We start from the raw sequence: 21,973 nt of genomic DNA on the forward strand, positions 1-21,973 counted from the left end.
AGCAGTCGAGCAACAATCACCTTCTAGGGTAGATTAATCAAGTTCTTACGCAATAATAAAACTCAGACATTCCGAGATCTGGTGTTCAAAGCAAGGGTACTCAACACTTGGACTTACGCAATAATAATACTCAAACATTCAGAGGTCTGGTGTTCAAAGCCGGGGTACTCGGACGGTTAGAGTGTGTGTACTCGAAACCCACCCAGGCTTGGGAGCCGACATTCAGAGGTTCTCGAGCATGCAGACATAGGTGCTTGAGCGTTTACGAAGATGTCCTTTCGGGATGGTCTAATGGTTAACACATGAGGTATTACTATCATGAAGTCTGAGGTTCGAATCTCGATAAATTCAAGATAAATATCTTCTTTATGTGTTAGTCATTATTCCAAAGGATAGTAATCATTTATAATTTATCTTTTCCATATTAATCCTGAGACGGATTAATAGAGACGTCGAGAACAAACATATTCAGCGTCAGCAATTGACTGATAGCATAATAGCAATAGGAGTAAATCATGGAATAGGAGCCGTAGCCCGTAGGTTGTAGGTTATAAAGCACGTAATAATTTATTTTGTCATGTTTGTGCTATTTATTTCTTATGTTTTTTCTATTTTTATTCATCTTTTCTAGACAAGCATATGTGAATGATCGAAAATCACTATTCATCTCTTCTGGCGATGTCAAGATCCTAAAAAAACCACTTTTACTTACCGTCTCAACTCTTTATTGACTGATAAATTATTATAATACAGACTAATATAAATTTTATCCAAACATTTTTCAACTCTTTATTGACTAATCTTACCTTTCGCTAATAAATTATCACCTAAATTTATTTGGCGAAAAATATGCTGATAGTGAATTATAGGGAAGAGAGAGAGGGTACCTACAATAAAGAAGAATTAAAATTTTGATAGGAAAAAAAAAATCAAAGACGGATTTCATTAAACTTTTATCTACCACTAAAATTTAATAGAAATGTTGGCTAGTAAATTAATTTTTCAGTCAATAAATTTACTGGTAAATTTAATGAATTTGACCAATAAATTTTTTTAATTTATCGGTCAAAATTAATTTTGGTCCAAAATGAATTTTATCCCATAATTACACAGGAAAATCAAAATCCAAAGCGACTCCAAGTAATTGAGTTCCTAAACATATTCAACATTTTCTTCTGCTAAACAGCGCGCGGACTGGTTGGTCAGATTTAAAAAAAAAAACAAAGGACAGCTTAATTTGCGATCACGTAGGATTTCTTGGATCCTAAATCCTAGTCCTCTTGATCATCTCCTCTAAAATGACATATTTTGGAAGTTGTTTCATTAAAAACGATAAATTTAAGCATGTTCATAAAAATTGGAGAATGTTTTTAGCTTTTTTTCTTTGAAATTTATAAGCTTTGATTGAATTTATGTTTTTTTTCATAAATAGATGTTATTTTAAACTTAAGTAGGTTGAATGTAGCATTCTTTACCGAAATTTAGATTGTGAACATAAATAAAATAACATCAGAGATCTAACATTTTCATTTTCGAAAGGGATAGGAGGATTGAACAAATATATTAATGATATTTTTATCCAAAATTTATTTATCATTCTCATTTTCATCAAAAACCAAGAGAGAAGATGTGTTTCATCAATACCTAAATTTTTGACTTTTATTCTAAAATCTTGATTCAATTCCCATTAATCAAACATAAAATTTGAGAATAAATTCATTTCCTCATTCCTAAATCCCTAAACTAAACACCATCTTAGTGTCTGAGAGTACAATAATATATATCTGGTGATGTATGAGTTAAAAGTCATCTCACTGATGAAACGCAACAATATAGTTCAAACTTACAAATAATTATGGATCTTAGATGACTCTTCACTACTAGATATCTTCTTACGTACAGTTAAATACTTTGATAATATAAGGTTAGATTTCAAATTTTAGTATTTTGCCTCTCTATTTCACATCTTTATTGTTTTACTTCAATTCTTTATACGTACTATAATTATTTTATTCTAAATTCACATCTTAATAATTAGTTTAATCAACTGACAAAAATCAATTTTATAACATAAATTATGTTAATTAGGTATTATTTTATATAAGAGTTATCGAACATGAAAAAAATAGCTAGCTAGCTAGCTACATTTAAATGTTCGTAAATTAACATGCTCTTCTCAAATCCAATAATCCATATCTTCAAAACCAATTTATATAAAATAACTCAAAAAAAAAAACTTGAAATATTATTCAACAACCATAATAACACTAAATTCTAAACATTAATATATGGTTAAATATATAGTTGTTAACTTGATATATATAATCTCAATTCTTATACAATATTTATTTTATTTTCTATTTCTCAATTACACAACCCAATCTAAATAAAATTTTAATAAAATAAAATAAAATATATAACTTCAATATATATAATAGGCCGTGGATTAACAAAGCTCGAGTCACCGAAACCTTTTCCCTCAATCAATGAGATAACTAAGGTACTCGTTTCGTTGATATGGATTACTACTCGATTCAATTTATTTATTTTTATTGTTATTTAATTTTTTTTTCTATTTAACAGGTTGTGTTTATTGGAAATTGAGTGACAACTCTATCCAAATAATTTAATGAATATAAATTAGAATCTTTCCCTTCACCTTAGCGGTGAAAAGCGGATAATCCACCTCATTTGAGATGCAAATGAGGTCACTGCGATGATGCATTAATAGTTGTTATATTATACTAGGTATATATATTAATAAATCCGATAAGACTTATATGCCAATTTAATTAATGAATTTAGGATAGGGATCTCTGGTATAAGATTTATGGATTAGTCCTAGATCCCTGTCTATTCATCAGTAGGATGAACGGTACTATTTGTTAAATAAGTGAGGTCCAGCTCACCCGACTAATAAATATGTAAGGTCTCTTTTAGTACTGGACTAGAGGATTTGCTAATAAAACAATTTAGATTTTAATTTAAAAATATTTTTTGAGAAATATAAAAGACTATCTAATTTAGAAAATTATTAAAATACTTTTACTTTCCAAATATAACTTTTTAATAATAATTTTTAAAAATGTTATATAAATCTAAATTTAGATTTCAATAAAATCGAACAACTAAGTTTTGGATTTGTACAAATACGTTTATTGTAAAAAAAAATAAATTCTTAAAATTCCATTTTAAAATTTAATGTAAAAAAACACAGAAATAAAATTATGGTTTTTATGAAAATTTCATAAAATGAAAGGTACTATTTACAAAATTGGAAATCCAAATTAAAAAAAAAAATCTATAATCTACATTTATATAGAATTAATATTTCATAAAATTAAAATCAATTTTTTATTCTTTGAACACAAATTTTGATTTTATAAAATTTAATCCTAGCGGAAAGGAAAGGATTGAAAGAGGGAAGGGTAATGCTATGTTTACTCTAGAGTGTGGATGAGGAAAGGAAAGGAATCAATGATAGAAAGTTATTTTTGGAGGAAGAGAAAAGAAAGGGTGAAGAAATCTTTTCCTTTGCATACTTGTTTACCTTGATAGAGGAAGATGAATACTTATGATGTAATTTTGTAAATAAAAAAGGGTGCATGCGTCATTTTTTTGATACATAGTGTAATTTTGTGAGTTAAAAAGGTTACATGTGTCATTTTTTTTGGTATATGGGGTAATTTTGTGAATGCAAAAGGGGTGCATGCGTCATTTTTTTTTCTATCCGCTGCTTTCCGTCCGATTTTGAGGTGATCGATTTTGGCTCCAAAATTATCCGCTGATGGATTGCGTTACTTTTCCTTCGAAAAATTTTAATGAAGTAAACGACGGAAACTTTTCTACCGTGGAAACTTTTCCTTAATTTTACTTTCCACTCTTCCAAGTAAACAGAGCCTAAGTATTTTCAATAAGAAGGGCGACTTAGGTCTCCCTGGCAACTTCCTCCATGAGAGAACGGAGGAAGTGAGCGGTCGAGATAAGAAAATGGCAGACGAGGAAGGGAGAGAGGTGGATGTGGTAGACGTCGTATCGCTTCTCTCCACCGACGGGAGGAACTTCCTCATCCGGAATAATGGCGACAAGGTTTGTCCCTTTTCACTACGCACTCTGATATGTTGTAGTTTATGAGGATAGGTTCACTACGCACTAAGCAAAGCCTTGGTTTTGGGGATTTTGTTTCGTTCAAGAGATATGTTTCGATGGGTTGATCTGATTGTTTGTTAACGATTTGACTAAGATGAACAGAGGAATGGATTTTGGTTGAGGATAAGTACTCTTTCGGCGTGAAAATTTTGGCCTATGCTGGAAATGCTATTTGATCCTTGATGAGAGATTTTACAGTAGTTTGTGGGAGTTATTGGATGAGAAGGGACGATACAATTGGAGGAACACTTTGGTTACATTTCGTCTTCTTCTTCTTCTTCCGCTTTTTTTTACCTTGAATTATTTAAAAGTGGAGGTAGTTGAGCATTCTTCGTTGCACTTAGAATTTCCTTTTTAGCTGAGTTGTACTCTGTTTCTCCTTTTGTCAAAATTTTTTAGCTTGAGCCTACTCCTCTGAATTATGTCCTGTGTAATTCCAAGCACTATGATTGACTGTCAATCCAGCCCATCCAATATTTAAAGAATAAAGGAAAGCTTAAAATTCCAAATTAATTGGATATGCAGTTGCTCCCCTTGTCCATTTTTTATAAATATAATATGGGTGTCTAGACTTCACCCAACTAATTATAGGTAAACGGCCTTACCCTTGGTTCCTCTCCATTATTGACTGTATTAGTGGATTACATACTAATCATCACAAACTCATTGCAGGGGTTTTTCATCATGCTAGAGATCCTACTATTTATTTTGCTTATTGTACTTGTGCTAAGTTAAGATTCAAGTTTATGCGAAAGTATGTAAACATCCTGAAGCACACTCAACTTGTGGGAAAAAATCACAAATCATCACAAATTATTCAATCCAAACTTTAATGAGTAATTTATCTACATGGAATGCACAAATCTTTTATTGACAACTTAGTAACAACTCGGGTGGTGACTTATTACTAAAGTTATATGCATAAGCTTTGAACGCAGGACACACAACTTGAGTGTTCTGTTTCGTGCAAATATTTTCTTTATTGTCGAATTATATCAGAATATCCTTTTGATTCTTTTTCTACTTTATCTGCACTTTATAGCCAATGTCCTCTTGCATGTTAACATGAGTGAGCTTATGAACAGTTTGGAAAATCATGCGACTAATCAGTTATCTACTTGTTTAGGTGGCTATTGGTAGTCTTGAAGGGAAAATGATTGCTTTTTACTTCTCAGTCTCATGCCTTCCACATTGCCAACTCTTCAATCTTAGGCTGATTGAAGTGTATAATGAGCTTTCTTCCCAGGATAATGGCTTTGAAATTATTTTTGTATCTGATGATCGTGATGAGGACTCCTTTAATGATTACTTCTCAAAAATGCCATGGTTTGCAATCCCATTTTCTGACAGTTGGATGAGGAGAAAACTCGAAAAAAAATTCTCGGCCATGGGTGTTCCCACCCTTGTCATCCTTGATGTCAATGGGAAGGTTCTTAATAGAGAAGGTGTAAAAGCTGTAAAAGGATATGGTGCAGAGGGTTATCCATTTACTGTCGAAAAGATTAGTAAATTGAGAGAGGAAGCGGAGAATGCTAAGAAGGTTCAAACTCTTCGAAGTGTCTTGGTCTCATCTTACCGTGACTACTTGATTGCAAACGATAGATCTAAGGTGATGCAAATGTTCCAGTAATTTTTTGAGATGTTAATGTTTCTGTTGACTAACACACTAAATGCCTCAACATATACTAAATGCTTAATTACTTACGTCTATAATTATTGTGTACTGATATATGCTGATTTTGATGCAGGTTTCTGTTTCAAATCTCGAAGGAAAAATAGTAGCTTTGTACTTCACATACAATGATGATTCTAGCCGTGAGTTCACTGCAGAACTTGCACAAATATATAGGAAGCTCAAGGAAATTGGAGAGAGCTTTGAGGTTGTGCTAGTGTCCTGGGATGACGAGGAATCCTGTTATGATGAAGCCATAGAAAGCATGCCCTGGCTCGCATTTCCTTTCAATGACAAAAGCTGTGATAAGCTTTTTTGCTATTTTGATCTCAATGAATTTGTGTGGCCTAATATCATCTTGATTGGATCGGATGGGAAAACTATGAATATTGATTTAATTGAACTTATTGATGAGTATGGATTTGAGGCATGGGAAGCATACCCGTTTTCTCAGGAGAAGTTGCATGAGTTGTCAAAGAAAGCAAAGGCCAAACTTGAGTCACAGACACTCGAGTCACTTCTTGTTTCGGGGGATCTGGACTATGTCATTGGAAAAAAAGGATTGAAGGTAATGAATTTTTTGCTTAACATGTAAACAGCTTCCACATTTTCCTAACTGAACTTTTCTTATTTTTTGCTGGAGTACATTTTTTTCCTTATAATCTGGTAACTGAGCGTGCGTGGTAATATCCTTCCTTTAGGTTCCAATAAAAGAGCTAGTTGGAAAGACCATCCTCCTGTACTTCTCAGCACGTTGGCATCCTCGCTGCCGTGATTACCTCCCTAAACTGATCGAAGAGTATCACGAGATCAAGAATGTGGATACTGATTTTGAGATTATCTTCATCTCCAGCGATCATGATCAGGATTCATTTGAGAAATTCTTCTTACGCATGCCATGGTTGGCACTACCTTTTGGTGATGAGAGAAAGAAATATTTGAACCGTATATTCAAATTCCATCCCCGCGGACAATCTTTTGTAGGTCTTACCATGGTTGTTATAGGTCCTACAGGACGAACGGTTACCAAAGAAGCCAGGGAGTTGTTGATGATACATGGAACTGATGCTTATCCATTCACTGAGGAGAAGATCAAAGAGTTGGAGCATCCAATTGAAGAAATGGCAAAGGGGTGGCCTGAGAAGATAAAGCTTGACCTCCATGATGAGCATGAGCTTGTCCTTACCCGTTGCTTCACTTATGACTGTAATGGTTGTAGAGAGATGGGACATAGTTGGACTTACCGTTGCGTAGAGTGTGATTTCGACCTGCACCCAAAATGTGCACTGAACAGAAAGAAGGAAAATGGCGAAGCACATGGGGAAATGACCGAGGAAGAATATGTGTGTGATGGTGAGGTCTGCCTTTTCAAAAGAAGAGAGTAACCTTATTTGACTTGTTCATATAAAATAAGTTGCCAGCTTTGAGCTCATTAAGCCTTTAATAGTCGACTATATCCTCAAAGTCTATGTCACTGTATCAATTATTAGAAAATATTTTATAATAATTATATAATAATCTTTTCTATTTTTTATTTCTATTTATCTTAATTTCAAATTTTATAAAAAGAGGATTATGTACTTAAATTGGCGTGTATAGATTGCATAATGTTGATCAAATAAATCAGAGTTCACTGTAGCCATATGTTCAAACTCTAATGATAATTCTAAACCCTAGTTTCCTTTTTTTTTTTTTTCCTTCCATTGTTAATCGACACCACTTAAATCATAGGTATATAGAAGTCATATTTCATCCAACAAAGTCAATCACAACAATCAACAAGGTATATTTCAAAGGATTATAACCAATATAACAGATTATAACCAACAAGGTAGCAACACTGTCAACTTTCTCATGCTTTATTAATGATGAGCTCAAATCATACTGTCAATAATAAAAATACTTATCCCATGATTTATTAATGATGAGCTCAAATCATACTCTTAGCAATAAAAATACATACTTACGTGGATGATTCGCTAACAATTTGTCTCTGGATCAACACGGAAGAGGTAAATCACGGATGGTTAATAGCCATTGGTGCAATGACTAAATTATGAGGGAAGACATGCTCGGACCGCTGAGTTTCAACACCATGACTTAATGTGGTAACACCTCATGTTAGGATGCTGGGTTTATGAGCCGCTCATCGCAAATACTTCCCGATTTATCTTAGCATCTGATAAAAAATTTTCATAGGACTAGATCGATCATCTCAAGTTGAACATTATCTAACTTAATTGTTTTTTCTTATTCTACCATTTTCACTAAAAACAATTCTTATACATATTAATAGTATTAATTTATCAACTGATATACAATTCATCATTGTAGCACGAGCATTATTTCTTTTCGTCTCCTTGGACGGTATGATGATTAAAATATAAGGTATTATTATATGAAGTCTTGGGATCAAAATTTGATACGTCTTAGTATATCTTTCCCCATGTCTTGAGCACCTGCACTAATGACTAGCAGTTATCCGTAATTTATCTCTTCTGTATTAGCCTAGGAACAAATTGATAGGGACACTAGGGATGAGTAAATTGCCTTTTGTCATACCAGCATTACTTTTTCAATCTCACTCGCCTTTGTATTTTTTGGATAAGTTTGTTTTAATTGTTATTTATCTCATTAATTGGTTATAATCTCCACTGCTCTCTAATAAAGCCCCTTTTGAAATTCTAGACAATCTCCAACTCTCCCTTGATCATTTAAAGGTTTTTAGTTATTTATGTTATGCAATTATTGTACACCCAATTCATAAATTTGAATCTTTTACCAAATGATGCATCTTTGTTGGATATTCGACTAGACAAAAAGAATACAAGTTATATGACATGAAAACTGAGAAAATTTTGTCAGTTGTGATATAAAATTCCATGAAACCACCTTCCCCTTTTTGTCCACCCCAACGCCATCAAATTTTGATTTTGTAGTACCCAATTTCTATCTTTGTCACAATTTCCTTCTAACACTTATTCTCACCAGCTTGAACAAACAAAACAACTAATACACATGAATCCATCTCTCCCACACATAAGCAAATCGCACCTACTTTTCCCACTAACATACTCAGCCTCCCACATCCATACAAGAAGCTAAAATTATACTACAACTTTCAAATGTGTCCAACACTCCTTTTGAACTTACCACTACCAAAATTCCACCTCTAAGATAATCAACACAACTTAAGTGACCTCCGGTGTGGCATAGAGGTTTCCTAATATTATTTTAAGCTAATCAATGTACCTCAACACCAAGTTCTATAACAGAAACTCGATATCCATTTTCTAGTTTGTTTTCCTATTTACATCTTTCACTTTCTCATTTTACTTTTCTAACTACTATCACAAATAGCAGTGAACCCAAAACTTACACTCAAAGCTATCCTTGATCCACATTGGCGGTAAGCTAAAAAAAAAATAATTAGAAGCTCCCTAGGACGTAGCGCAGATGGTGGACACATGGTATCTCTGGCGTAATGGTCAGGGGTCGATTCTCAGGAACTGACGACCTGGGGTTTACCCTGCCATGCGCCTATGGCCTGTGTACCTGCATGAACCTCCCTCCATATCCATGGGACCGGTACTAGGGGGCCGCTAAGGTAGCGGATCTACCTTTTAAAAAAAAAAATAATTAGAAGCATTACAACTCAACAACACATGAAATCTCTCCCTTTACCCATTTTCTATAAACCAATCGGATATGTTGGTAGAGACGTTGAGGGCGAGCGAATAACCTTTTGTTATCATAAATCAATTGGATGCAAATGGATTTACAAAATCAAATACAAGTCTGGTGACACTATTGATCATTATAGGCTCATCTCATTGCTATGGGATATAATCACGTTGAAGGGGTTGACTAGTAAGAAGTATTTTCACTAATAGTTGAGCTTACAACATTTTGATGTAGCATTATTGTGGTTCCTGCGCGCTCACCATTGGTACGTACATCAATTAGATGTTCAAAATGCATTCCCCCATAAAGATTTACATAGAGTTATTTACGTGGGGCCTCCACTTGGTGTTCATCAATAGAGGGAGAATCTTAAATGTTGCTTCAACAAGTCTCTATGGACTTAAACCGGCATAAAAAAATTGAGGTGCGTTTGGTTTATTCTTTCATTTTTATTTTTATTTTCATTTTCTGAAAAAAATATGTAATTTTTAATTATTTTTTATTTTTTCAAAAAATACTATTTATTTTTTAAGAAAATAGACATGAAAAATATAAACTAAACATCATTTTTCAAAAATACTTATTTTTTAGAAAATAAAAACTAAAAATGAGCAAACCAAACACCCTTAGTTTCCTAATTTTCAAAGCCTAAACTAAAGGTCAATTATCACCAACCAAATGCCGACTATTCAGTTTTCACCAAAACTCGAGATACTTCTTTTATAATAATTTTCATATATGTTATGATATACTTTCATAGGAAAATGATCTGCATGAAATGGAACTTCTCAAAGAATTTCCTAGTAAACACTTTCATATGCAGAGGATATTGTTTCCTCTGAGGCGTCGCCGGATGGAGAGTCAGAAAAGAGGGGTCGGAGCACAGTCCCAAGGAGTACCAACAATGATGCCAGCCCATGCCTCTACCAGCTGGGTAATGGATAAAGCACTTATTCCAATGCTGGCCCAGTCAGTTAAGAATTGATTCATCTTCTTCAATGGAGATTCTGATCCATGGATTACTCGTACTTGGTTGAATAATTTGAAGAGTATGTTTGGATATATGATATGTGTAGAAAAGGTAGAGTTAGCGATATATCATTTACGAGACCAGGCCACCTCTTGGTGGAGGATGTAGTAGACGATATTCGGAGGGAAAAGCGTCACTTGTGTAGGATCGATGATGTGCTAAGGGGAGAGGGGGGGGTGAATATCACTTGTAGATAATTTGTTTATTTTGAAAAACTCAAAGTAAACGCAGCGGAATAAAGAATGAAAAGACAGGCAACGCTAACAAGCTTTCTTTTACTTGGTTCGGAGCCTGTGACGACTCCTACTCGAAGGCCCGCGATCGTTGATCGCTTACGTTGGACAATCACTATAGATCCGGAAATAGGTACAAATATTAAGTACAATTGCAATACAATAAAGTTACAGATAACAATAGAAATATAAGTCTTTCGGCGATTGTCGGAGTAGCGTCGGAGAGAGCAACAATTGTTCATTCTTGATCTTGAAATTTCTTGTTTGTCAGTGTTGTTTGAAGCTACTGGTCGACCCTCCTTTTATAGTCGAGGTAGACTTGATACAGATCCACTGATCTCGGAATCAGTTTTTGACTCAACTATGATCGATCGACCGATCCAGATGTTCGGTTGACCGAATCCTCTGAACCTTCCCAACTTCTCATCCACATGCTTCTGCCGCTTGGATAAGTCTTCATTCGGTCGACCGATCTTGTCGTTCGGTCGACCGATCCCGCTGACCTCGCTGGCCTATCTGATCCGATCCACCCGGCTTGACCACATCGACGCCTATCCATCGATCGGTCGACTGAATCCTAGGTTGGTCGACCGATCCTTCGGTCAAACTCGATCAGCTGGTCTGGAAGTCTACTCTTCTTGCTTGGAGGTTCGGTCGACCGATCTCCAGTTCGATCGACCGATCAAGGTCGAAACTCCAACCTACAAAATGTTAGTTTGCCTGCAAAATAGAGTTAGACAAATATCAAGTAAAGCAATATATAACTTATGACAGCCTTCAAATTATCCGGTTCTGACTTCAGATTTCCTCCGGAAATCCTAGGTCTAACCGACGTCTACTGTTCCCTCAACGGGGAACGCATCCTTACCTACTCCTCTTAAGAGAAGTTACATGTTTCCAGACTGGTCCTCCAGACCGATTGGGCTTTCCGCCTAGGATTACCACCCCCTATGATCTAGGGTTACCTCCCCCTAGGGTTTTCCATAACCTAGGGTTACCACCCCCTAGGTCTTAGGGTTACCTCCCCCTAAGGTTTTCCATAACCTAGTATTACCACCCCATAGGACCTAGGGTTACCACCCCCTAGGGTTTTCTACATGTCTAACCACAGCTAGGACTTTCCATCACCTAGGGTTACCGCTCCCTAGGACTTAGGGTTACCATCCCCTAGGGTTTTCCACCTGCCTAGAATCCACTAGAACTTTTACCTAAGACAACTTAGGACTTTCTTGCAAGCTTAATCAACCTTGTTAGATCACAAGACAATTTAACTTTAGACCCTTTGACATAATCAAAACCCAGGTTCGATCGTCTAATGCTTCCCGCACCAACAATTAGGGTTGTAAACAAGCTGAGCCAAGCCGAGCTTTGGGGTGTTCAAGTTTGTTTAATAAGATAACCGAGCCGAGCCTAGCTTAAAATGAACCAAATTCTTTTGAAATGAGTGTTCAAGCTTGACTTGGTTTATTTTTTATGAGCTTGAGCTTGTTTGAAGCTTAGCTTAGCTTGGTTCATTTAAATGTTATCAAGTTCTCAATTCAAGCTTGGCTTGAGCTTGGTTCGAGCTTGGCGTGAGCTTGATTCGTTTAGATGTTATCAAGCTCTCAATTCAAGATTGTTTGATTATTTAAAATTTTTAATTGTTTGGTTGGTTATTAAGATTGATAATTTAAATTTATTTATTTTATTTTATTTTATTGTTTATTTAGCATATTGAAAAGAGTTTTATTAATAAATATGGTTCGTGAACATTGTTCATGAACGTTGTTCATGAACATTGTTCACGAACGTTGTTCACGAATATTGTTCATGAACGTTGTTCACGAATGTTAACGAACTGAACACATATGTATTCAAGTTTGTTTGTTTAGCTTAATGAGCTATTCAACCTTGTTTGTTTAATTAATCTTATGTATATTGAACGAACATAAACAAGATATTACCAAGCCGAACACCAAGCTTGTTCACGAACGCTTGGTTCATTTATAGCTCTACCGACAATCTCCTCCTTTTTGATTATGGCAACACGGTTCAAAGTGAAGTGTTCCTGTCGGGAATCTGAGAAGACGAACCTACTGGAACGGCGTGTCTAGAATGTTGACCGCATCTCCATGATCCGGATGGTGAGCTGTCTTCTGGGTTGACTAAGTCATCGGAGGACCTCCAATCAACGCTACCTGTAGCCATCGACCGGATTGCCCCGGTCTCTGGTACCCCGATGCTTGAGGCGGGTCCCGTGAATATATAAGCAATCAAATAATAATAGGACAATAAAATAAATGTAGGACGAGTACGGTGACGTACCTTGGCCCCGGGTGGGGGGGGGGGGGGCGCCCTCGGATGGATCGGTGAGCTGATCGCGGTACCGATTGAGTCGTTGCGGCTCTGATGAGTAGATAGATGTGAGCCAACTCAGGAGTCGGATTTGAGAGTGACGCCCTGGAATCTAGTGCAGCAGGGATCCAAAAAGATGGCATGTCGACCGAAATATGACATCGACATGCAGGCCGGAATGTGACAATGGCGCGTAGGCCGAAATACAACACACAATACCACTGGTTGTATAAATGGCAAAGCATAGCGGCTCGATGGCCGGATGCACAACAGATGGCTATCAGAGATACATCGGTGGATCAGATATCAAATCGACGCCGAAAGCATGCTACAGTGCGGACGACTCAGAGGACGGTGTCAATCAACCGTGGTGGCAGTGAGGAAGAGGAGGCAACTATAAATCTGATCGGCGTCGTCGGTTGAAGAGGGGGTACAACGCCCGAGGCCAAAAGGGGGCAGTCTGGCCGTCTGCGAGAGGCCGGGGGATGGACGGCTGTAGAAGACTGAGGAAAAGGAAGGGCCGACGGAGGCGGCCATCGTGAGTACCTGAGTGAAGGCAGGGCCAGCAGAAGAGGCGTGGTGCTTGCGTGTGCCGTCGGCGGCGTGAACAAAGGGTGGCGTCGACTGCTGGAGGCCCGGGGCTGGCTGCGTCCAGAATCGATGAGGGGGAAGGGGAACAGGGATGCTAGGCCTGTGGGGGTGACGACGTCTGGCTCCAGGCGAAGGCGGCGAGAGGAACTATCGACCTCGCAGTGAGAAAGAGAACTCTGGAGAGAAAGGGAAACACGACTAGCCGGCATGCGCGAGGAAAGGGAGAAGTCGGCGCGGAGAAAGGAGGAGATGACCCAGAGGCGGTCGTCGCCGGCGGATCCTCCCAGTGGCGGCGGTGAGGGACCAAGAGGGAGCTCTCTATCTTGGTTCACCATGGCGGCGGCGGAGCCCAAACCAAAGAAGCCCCCCCCTCTGCGCGTGAACAGTGCTCCCCTTTAAAACCCCTAATCTCAACACACCAAAAGACTAAAATGCCCTCTCTCCCCTTCCTAATTACATTTGAGCCATCCCAATATATCCGCATCATTAAGTAAAACATAACAATAAATAAAGGAATTTAAGCATGAACAATAATTCATAAAAAAACTCCCTTATGCTCCCCCTTTCATAAAAATTATGTTTAACTCTTAACTTTTAACTTTTAACTTTTAACTTTTAACTTTTAACTTTTCTCTTCCCCTTTGTCATATATCAAAAAAGAGATAAGGGTGTTTGACAAATTTTTTTTTTTACTTTGGTTAATTTTAAGTTCCCCTTGAAGGGTAGTACTTAAAAAGACTTAACTAAACTTAGCTTTGATAGTAATTGCTTTGAAAAACAATCATCTTTCAAAAGAAATTGATAAAAACTTAGCTTTAACACTTACCTTTATATAGGTTTTGAAAAAGGCTTAGTTAAAAATACTTAGCTTAAAGGATTTTGATTAAAACATAGTTTAAAAAATTTGATAAAAATTAAGCGTTACGCTCAAGATTTCCATATCAGCTCAAGAGTGTTGTTTGTTTTTTGAATAAAAAATTGTACTTATTTATTTATTATCCATGTGCTTGTGTTATTAAATTATAAGACGGGTTTCTCCGGAACACTTCTAGAAAGGAGACCACTAGTGAACTCATTCTGAGTACGTAAACTTTGGATGTACTGACCTTGGGGGTCGAAACTAAGTAAAAATCACGTGTGTCTTTTTTTTGTCTGTTTATTTTTTATATTCTGCTGCGTACTAACCCTGATAAAAAGACGAACAAATGTCAAAATCAAGCATGAAAAAGATGGTTGATATTCACCCCTCTCTCTATTAACGTTCACTGGTTCTACAATTAGTATTAGAACAGAAGACTCTGATCGGACTAATCGCCAAAGAAGCAAACATACCAAGGATTGAGGGGAGTCAATTATGATTTTGAAATTTCACATAAATATGTTTTAAGTATTGGAAGAGAGGACATTATAAAAACCATGTCATATTCATAAGATTTGGACGATGTTACTGGCGGCAAAGGAGGAACTGATGTTAGGAACTTAGAGGAGAAAAGAGAACATCACATGCTTCAAATGCTAGAGATTCAGACACTACCAGATCCATTCCCGGAAAAGAAGATTGAGACAAGTCAGAATTAGGGGTTACAAGGTAATTAAGTGTAATTATGAAAATACCCCTATGCATAATATTTTTTTAATAAATTAGATAATATGTATTTTAGTATTTCTTAAAATCTTATGATAATTTTTTATATTAAAAAAACATTCACGTGCTTCCTCCTTTTATATAGAGTTTTCATTTTAAAGTGTCTTTCAATCCTTTCCTATGTGATTAAATTTAAAAAATATATAATTCAAAGAATAAAAAATTAATTTTAATTTTATGAAATATGAATTCTGTATAATGTAAATTATAGATTTTTTAAATTTGAATTTTAACTTTGTTACTTTTTATCAAATGTTCATAAAGCCCGTGATCTTATTTTTGTGAATTTTTTTTGACATTAAATTTCAAAATAGAGTTTTAAGAATTTTTTTGTAAAGACATCTTTACAAATTCAAACTTAGTCGTCGAATTTATTGAAATCTAAATTTAGATTTATGTAAATTTCTGTAAAAAAAATGTTATGAAAAAGTTAAATTTCTTGGGAAGTAAAAGTAGTTCAATAATTTTTAAAAATTAGCTATGCTTTTAAGTTTCTTAGAAATTGATTTTAAAATAGAATTTAAAATTTTTTCATTAATAAATATAAGTTTATTAACTAAATTGGTATAAACGTCTTATCATCTTACTATTTTATTAAAAATCTTGCTCTTTACTAACTAGTGAAGTTTAAAATGAATTTACGTTAATATTTTTTTTTTCTATTCATACTAAAAATAATTTCAAGATTTATTAATAATTCCATAAGTGAAATAATCAGTGATCTAGAGTTCGAGACTCAGTTGCAGCATATTAGTATAAATTTTTTTTTCATTAATTCTAATGACTCTATTTTAATATTTTAATATTAAAATATTTTAATTATATAATTTTATTATAAAAAGTGGATGTAATTTCAATGTATTATACTATCACTAGTATTTAATCTCTCCTTTTCTTACGCGTCTTCCTTTTTTTTTTTTCTTTTCTTTTTTTTTACACGTGCCGAGCTCCCCCTTTCCTTTCTTAATTCCTCCTCCTCCCCAGCTACTTTCCTACCTCTTCTTCAACAACACCAGCAAATCACCGTCTTGTCCTTCTGCTCACAGCAGCTTCTTTGCTGCTGCCCTCTTCCAGCCGGCGGCATCCCTTTCTCCTTCTTCTCCAGCAACCCAATAACAGTAAGCTTCTCCCATTTTCCAGCAACAGCAGCTAGCGAGATAGTGTCCTTTCTTCTTCTTCTTCTTCTTCTTAATTTTCTAACAACAAGGTCAGTATTTCAGCACTTTCTTTTGCAATTATCCGGCTAGCAACAATGAGCGGCCTCTTAATTTCAAAGTAAACATACTGTTCGAAAATGGACGTGCAGGATTTAATTGATCGAGCGATCCATATCAACAAAACGTTTTTCTCATTTCATTGATTGGGGTAAAATTAAAGCTTGATTCACTTCAACATTCAAAACCTTTATTGTTAATTTTGTAAAAAATTATGAGAGATATATATTTTATTTTATTAAATTTGTATTTAGGTATCGAAATGACATTTGTCCTCTAGTAATTTGTGTTATTTACTCGCGCGATCATCTTCAACTGGAATCCATAATATCTGCTGTAGATATGGTAGATTTTGAAAAATTAATTGAAAATTCGGAAACTACACTAAAAATAATAATTTTTATGTCAATCTCCCCTAATTGTTTTAATGCGACGACAATTCAAATACATATACGATAAGTTTGTATATGTGAGCATAACAGCGGAAGGTCCTGTTATTATCTATTTCCATTTAGATGAAAATCAAGATGGTATGAATTAGGGCTTTGTAAATATACTTTTATTATTAATATTAGTAGTATTAGAGGTTGAAGGAAGAAAAAACAAAAAGATAATTTTCCTTGTTCGAAAGAATTTGTTTAAGATTTTTCCTTCGTTTAAAAAGTCTTTAGTTGATAATAATTTTTATCACATTAAATATTAAAAAATAAAATAAAAATATTTTTCAAAAATCATTCTTTTTGGTAAACAAATAGAGAAAAAAACTATCAAAGAATTTTATTTTTTAATTAAATTCAATTCCCCAGAACCGTGGATTTACATGTATGTATATTTATAGTCTAATATATAAATAGACTTAAATAAATGTATATATACTCACAATGTCAAAAGCACTTCAACGAAATTCTCATGAGTACACGTGAATTGTGTTCCCGAATTATTCGATAAATTACTCCGGTGAAGAGGTCATCTACCTGCAAGCCACGGATTATTCGAATGAAGTTCAAATATTTAAATTATATATATATAAAAAACACCGGCCAATCAATTGTTTAGATAATCATTTGAAATAATGTAAAAATTATCCTCATTTCAAGTGGCCATAACAAGTTTTAGTAGAATTACAAAAAGCTACGAGAACAGGAAAAAATAAAATTTTGAATGGGACAGACATAATAATGCATTATTCACACATATCCCTCCTTCCTTCCTAGTTCGGATCCTCTGTCCCCATTTCTATCTCTCTTTGTGTCTCACTGCCGATCGGACGGGTCAGATTACATCTCAAGGATATCTTGCACATCACGAGAATACTGCACACATCTTAAAAATATCATAATGCATTGAGATATAATCTGATCCGTCCGATCGACAGTAGAACACGAGGACAGAGAGAAATGGGGACAAAGGATCTGAATTACTTCGTTTGTCACTTCACCATAGTGCACATTTTGGGTGTAGGTCGAAATCGCATTTTATGCAACAGTAGGACCAACTATCTCCGCTCTCCTCACAAACACCACAGCGATAATCCGAGCAACAACGGATAAGGAGAAGCTCATGCTTATGGATGTGATACGCTATCTTCTTAGGCCACCTCTCTGGCATTTCCTTATTTTGATGCTCCAACTCCTTGAGTTTCTCCTCGGTGAATGGGTAAGCATCAGCTCCATGTGTCATCAATAATTTCTCGACATCTTTGTTAATTGTTCCACCTGTAGGACCTATTGCAACCAGGGAAGGTATGCCGTGGATTTTGAATCTACGGTTCAAAAATTCAACCCTCTCATCATATAAAGGTAGTGCCAACCATGGTATGAGTGAGAAGCATTCATCAAATAAACTCTCATAATCTTCGCTGGGAATGTAGATAACCTCAAAATCAGTATCGACATTCTTGATCTTGTGATACTCTTTGATCACTTTAGTGAGGAAAGCACGCCCCCAACGAGCTGAGAATTGCAGGAGGATGGTCTTTCCAACAAGCTCTTTTACTGGAACCTAATGGAAGAATATTATCACACAGGCTTTAACTACCCCATTATAAAGAAAAATGTACAACAAAAAATATGGAAGATGCGGAAGCTGCTTAAATGTTAAGCAAAAAATTGAATACCTTCAATCCATTTTTTCCAATGACATAATCAAGATCATCCGAAACAAGAAGCGACTCGAGTGTATGTGACTCAAGTCTGGCCTTTACTTTTTCTGACAACTCGTACAACTTCTCCTGAGAAAACGGGAATGCTTCCCATGCCTCAAATTCATACTCTTTAATAAGTTCAATTAAATCTACATTCATAGTTTTCCCATCAGATCCAATCAAGATGACAGTAGAGCACTTATATTCCTGGAGCCCAAAATAGCCAAAAAGCTTATCGCAGCTTTTGTCATTGAAAGGAAATGCAAGCCAGGGCATGTTTTCTATGGCTTCATCGTAATAGGATTCGTCGTCTTCCAAGGACACTAGCACAACCTCAAAGCCCTCTCCAATTTCCTTGAGCTTCTTATAGATTTGTGCAAGTATTGGAGAGAACTCACTGCAACAATCCCTATTGCATGAGAAGTACAAAGCCACTATTTTTCCTTGGAGACTTGAAACAGAAACCTGTATCAAAATCAGCATATATCAGTAAAAAAAATTAACTAATGCACAATAATTATAGACATAAGTGATTAAGCATTTAGTATATGTTGAGGCATTTAGTGTATCAGTTAACAGAAACTTTAAACATCTCAAACAACTACTACTGGTACATTTGAATCACCTTAGATCTATCATTTGTGATCAAGTAGTCACGGGAAGATGAAACTAAGATACTTCGAAGAGTTTGATCCTTCTTAGCATTCTCCACTTCCTCTCTCAATTTACTGATCTTTTCGACAGTAAATGGATAGGCCTCTGTACCATATCCTCTTATAGCTTGAACACCTTCTCTATTAAGAACCTTCCCATCGGTATCAAGGATGACAAGGGTGGGACGTCTGCTGACCTGGAAAAGCTCATGAAGTTTTTTCTTTATCTTATCATCAGAAAATGGGACTGTAAACCATGGGATTTTGGAGAAGTACTCAATAAAGGACTTTTCACAACTATTACAAGATTTACAACAATCATAAGGTAGAAAAATAATTTCAAAGTTATTATCCCGGGAGGTGAGCTCATTATACACTTCAATCAGCCTCAGAGTGAAGCGTTTGCACCGTGGACTCCATGAGATTGAGAAGTAAAGAGCAATCATTTTCCCTTCAAGACTACCAATAGCCACCTAGACAAGTAAATAACTGATTAGTCGATTGCATGATTTTGTTCATAAGCTCACTCATGTTAAATGCAAGAGAACATAGGCTACGAAGTGCAGATAAAGTAGAAAGATCATTGAAAGGATATTCTGATATGGAATGAAGAAGATATTTGCACGAAACAGAACACTCAAGCTGTGTTCCCTAAGTTCAAAGTTAAAGTCACTTAATTTTGGTAAGAAACTACCCCCAAGTTGTTACTAAGTCGTCAATAAAAGATTTGTGCATTCCATGTAGATAAATTATGAACAGTGCAACGAAGAATGCTCAACAACCTCCACTTTTAAATTAATGCAGATAAATTTAGAGAGAGAGAAGAAGAAGAAGAAGAAGAAAAGAAATGTAAGCATTAGTGTTCCTCCCTTTTCATCCAACGCCCACAAACCACTGTAAAATCTCTCATCAAAGATAAATAGGATTGCCAACATAGGTCAAAATTTCCCGGCCGAAAGAGTTCTTAGCCTCAATCAAAGTCCAGTCCTTAGTTCATCTTAGTCAAATCGCGAACAACCATGCATATCAACCCATCGAACATATTCTCGAACCAAACAAAATCCCCAAAACCAAGATTTAGCTTAGAGTGATCGACATGCAAAGAACAAGATCCCAACTTTCTATAGTGATCAACCTGTATCTTACTCTACGATCGCCAAAACCTGAGATGAATAATCATTATCATCTCAAAGAGATAGATTCCTCATAAACTACAATAGAACAGAGTGCGTAGTGAAAGGGAACAAACCTTATCGCCATTATTCCGGATGAGGAAGTTCCTCTCGTCGGTGGAGAGAAGCGATACGATGTCTCCTACCTCCTCGGCTGCCATTTTCTTATCTCGATCACCTAAGTTCGCAGTCATTAGTTTTCTCACGGATGAATCGTTGGGGAGAGCTAAGACGCCCGGACCAGAGGATCCCGCCTACCTTGTTACGCAAGCAAGATGGAACGGCAATACCAAAGTACATTATCCATTTTACACTTCCATTAAATTTTATAAACGCAAAATTTATAATTTAAAGGAAAAAAATAAATTTTATTTTATGAAATATGAATTCTATATAAATATAAATTTCAGATTTGTTTAATTTGGATTTAAATTTTGTATATATTAACTTTCATTTTATGAGATTTTCATAAAACCCATAATCTTATTTTGTGAATTTTTTCGCTTTTTTTTTTTTTTTTTTTTGCTCTAAACAATCGTATCACAGCAACGGTGTAAATCATGTTTAGCACAAAGTTTTTCACTCTATGCAATCCGGCCATATGTATATTTTCTTCTATGAATTTTTATATGTCATTTTTTATTTTAAAATTAACATTATCCAATTTTTGTTATACAATCTTAATTACTCTTTAAGTTTACTATAGGAGATTTAAGTATAAAATTACAAATGAAATCCTGAAAGACTTATTTTATTTGTTGAAATGATCTTGACGTAAGTGTTGAAAATAATATCCCAAGTTGGGAAGGATTAGCTATTTTGGAAGATTGGGATGCCTCTGAACAAAAAAAAAAGAAAGATTTGTTACCTAAGCGATCTTTTAGTATCGGTCCTACGGATATGAAAGAAGGTATATATGGGTACATAGACCATAGGCGTATGGTAGGATAAACCTCGGACCATCAGTTTCTGAGAATCAACCCCTGATTATTACGTAAGGAATGTCATACATCTATCATCTGTGCTACGCCTGGGGATAATTGAGATGTCTCTGAAAGTTGAACTATTATGTGTCCGAGCCGACCAAGTGTTAAGTGAGCTGAGCTGTCGAGTGTTAGAACTAGCTGAGTGGGGCGAATAGGTCGAGTAGGCTGAGTTGGAAAGTTGGACAATGTGCTATTGATCGGAGGTCGAGCAAAGAGCTTCCGAACTACTAAGAATCGGGAGATTAGGCAAGAAGCTGCCAAGTAAGAGGCTGAATAGAATCATGCAAAACTGGAAGGTTGGATAAGGAGGTGGCAAGCAGGAAGGTAAGACCATTGAGCATGATGGATTGCCAAGCGAGAAATAGGATTATTGATTCTATAAAATGTAAAATCTATTATCCTGGCAGCCTCCTACAACTGTTATATATTATTGGAAGGAAGTAAATCATGAATCGAAGTTAGTCATT

General features: G+C 35.6%; 2 protein-coding genes across 3 annotated transcripts; one reads left to right on the plus strand and one right to left on the minus strand.

The window, feature by feature from the left end:
• The first annotated feature begins 3,939 nt into the window (after positions 1-3,939).
• Positions 3,940-7,361, plus strand: LOC121989709 (probable nucleoredoxin 1-2). The gene is made up of 4 exons (XM_042543907.1): positions 3,940-4,089; positions 5,276-5,758; positions 5,898-6,389; positions 6,523-7,361. The coding sequence occupies exons 1-4, from the start codon at positions 3,991-3,993 to the stop codon at positions 7,204-7,206; spliced, it is 1,758 nt and encodes a 585-aa protein (XP_042399841.1). The 5' UTR covers positions 3,940-3,990; the 3' UTR covers positions 7,207-7,361.
• A 10,456-nt stretch (positions 7,362-17,817) lies between these two features.
• Positions 17,818-20,815, minus strand: LOC121989710 (probable nucleoredoxin 1-2). Of its 2 annotated transcripts, XM_042543911.1 has the most exons (5): positions 20,779-20,815; positions 20,598-20,698; positions 19,321-19,821; positions 18,669-19,160; positions 17,818-18,553 (listed from the first exon to the last, which is right to left on the minus strand). In XM_042543911.1, the coding sequence occupies exons 2-5, from the start codon at positions 20,679-20,681 to the stop codon at positions 17,987-17,989; spliced, it is 1,644 nt and encodes a 547-aa protein (XP_042399845.1). In that variant the 5' UTR covers positions 20,682-20,698; positions 20,779-20,815; the 3' UTR covers positions 17,818-17,986. The 2 variants fall into 2 exon arrangements, with proteins under 2 accessions (XP_042399845.1, XP_042399842.1); XM_042543908.1 differs by having other exon boundaries at positions 20,598-20,800.
• Positions 20,816-21,973: the final 1,158 nt, after the last annotated feature.

Source organism: Zingiber officinale, chromosome 6B (assembly GCF_018446385.1).
Source record: "Zingiber officinale cultivar Zhangliang chromosome 6B, Zo_v1.1, whole genome shotgun sequence".
Taxonomy (NCBI): Eukaryota; Viridiplantae; Streptophyta; class Magnoliopsida; order Zingiberales; family Zingiberaceae; genus Zingiber; species Zingiber officinale.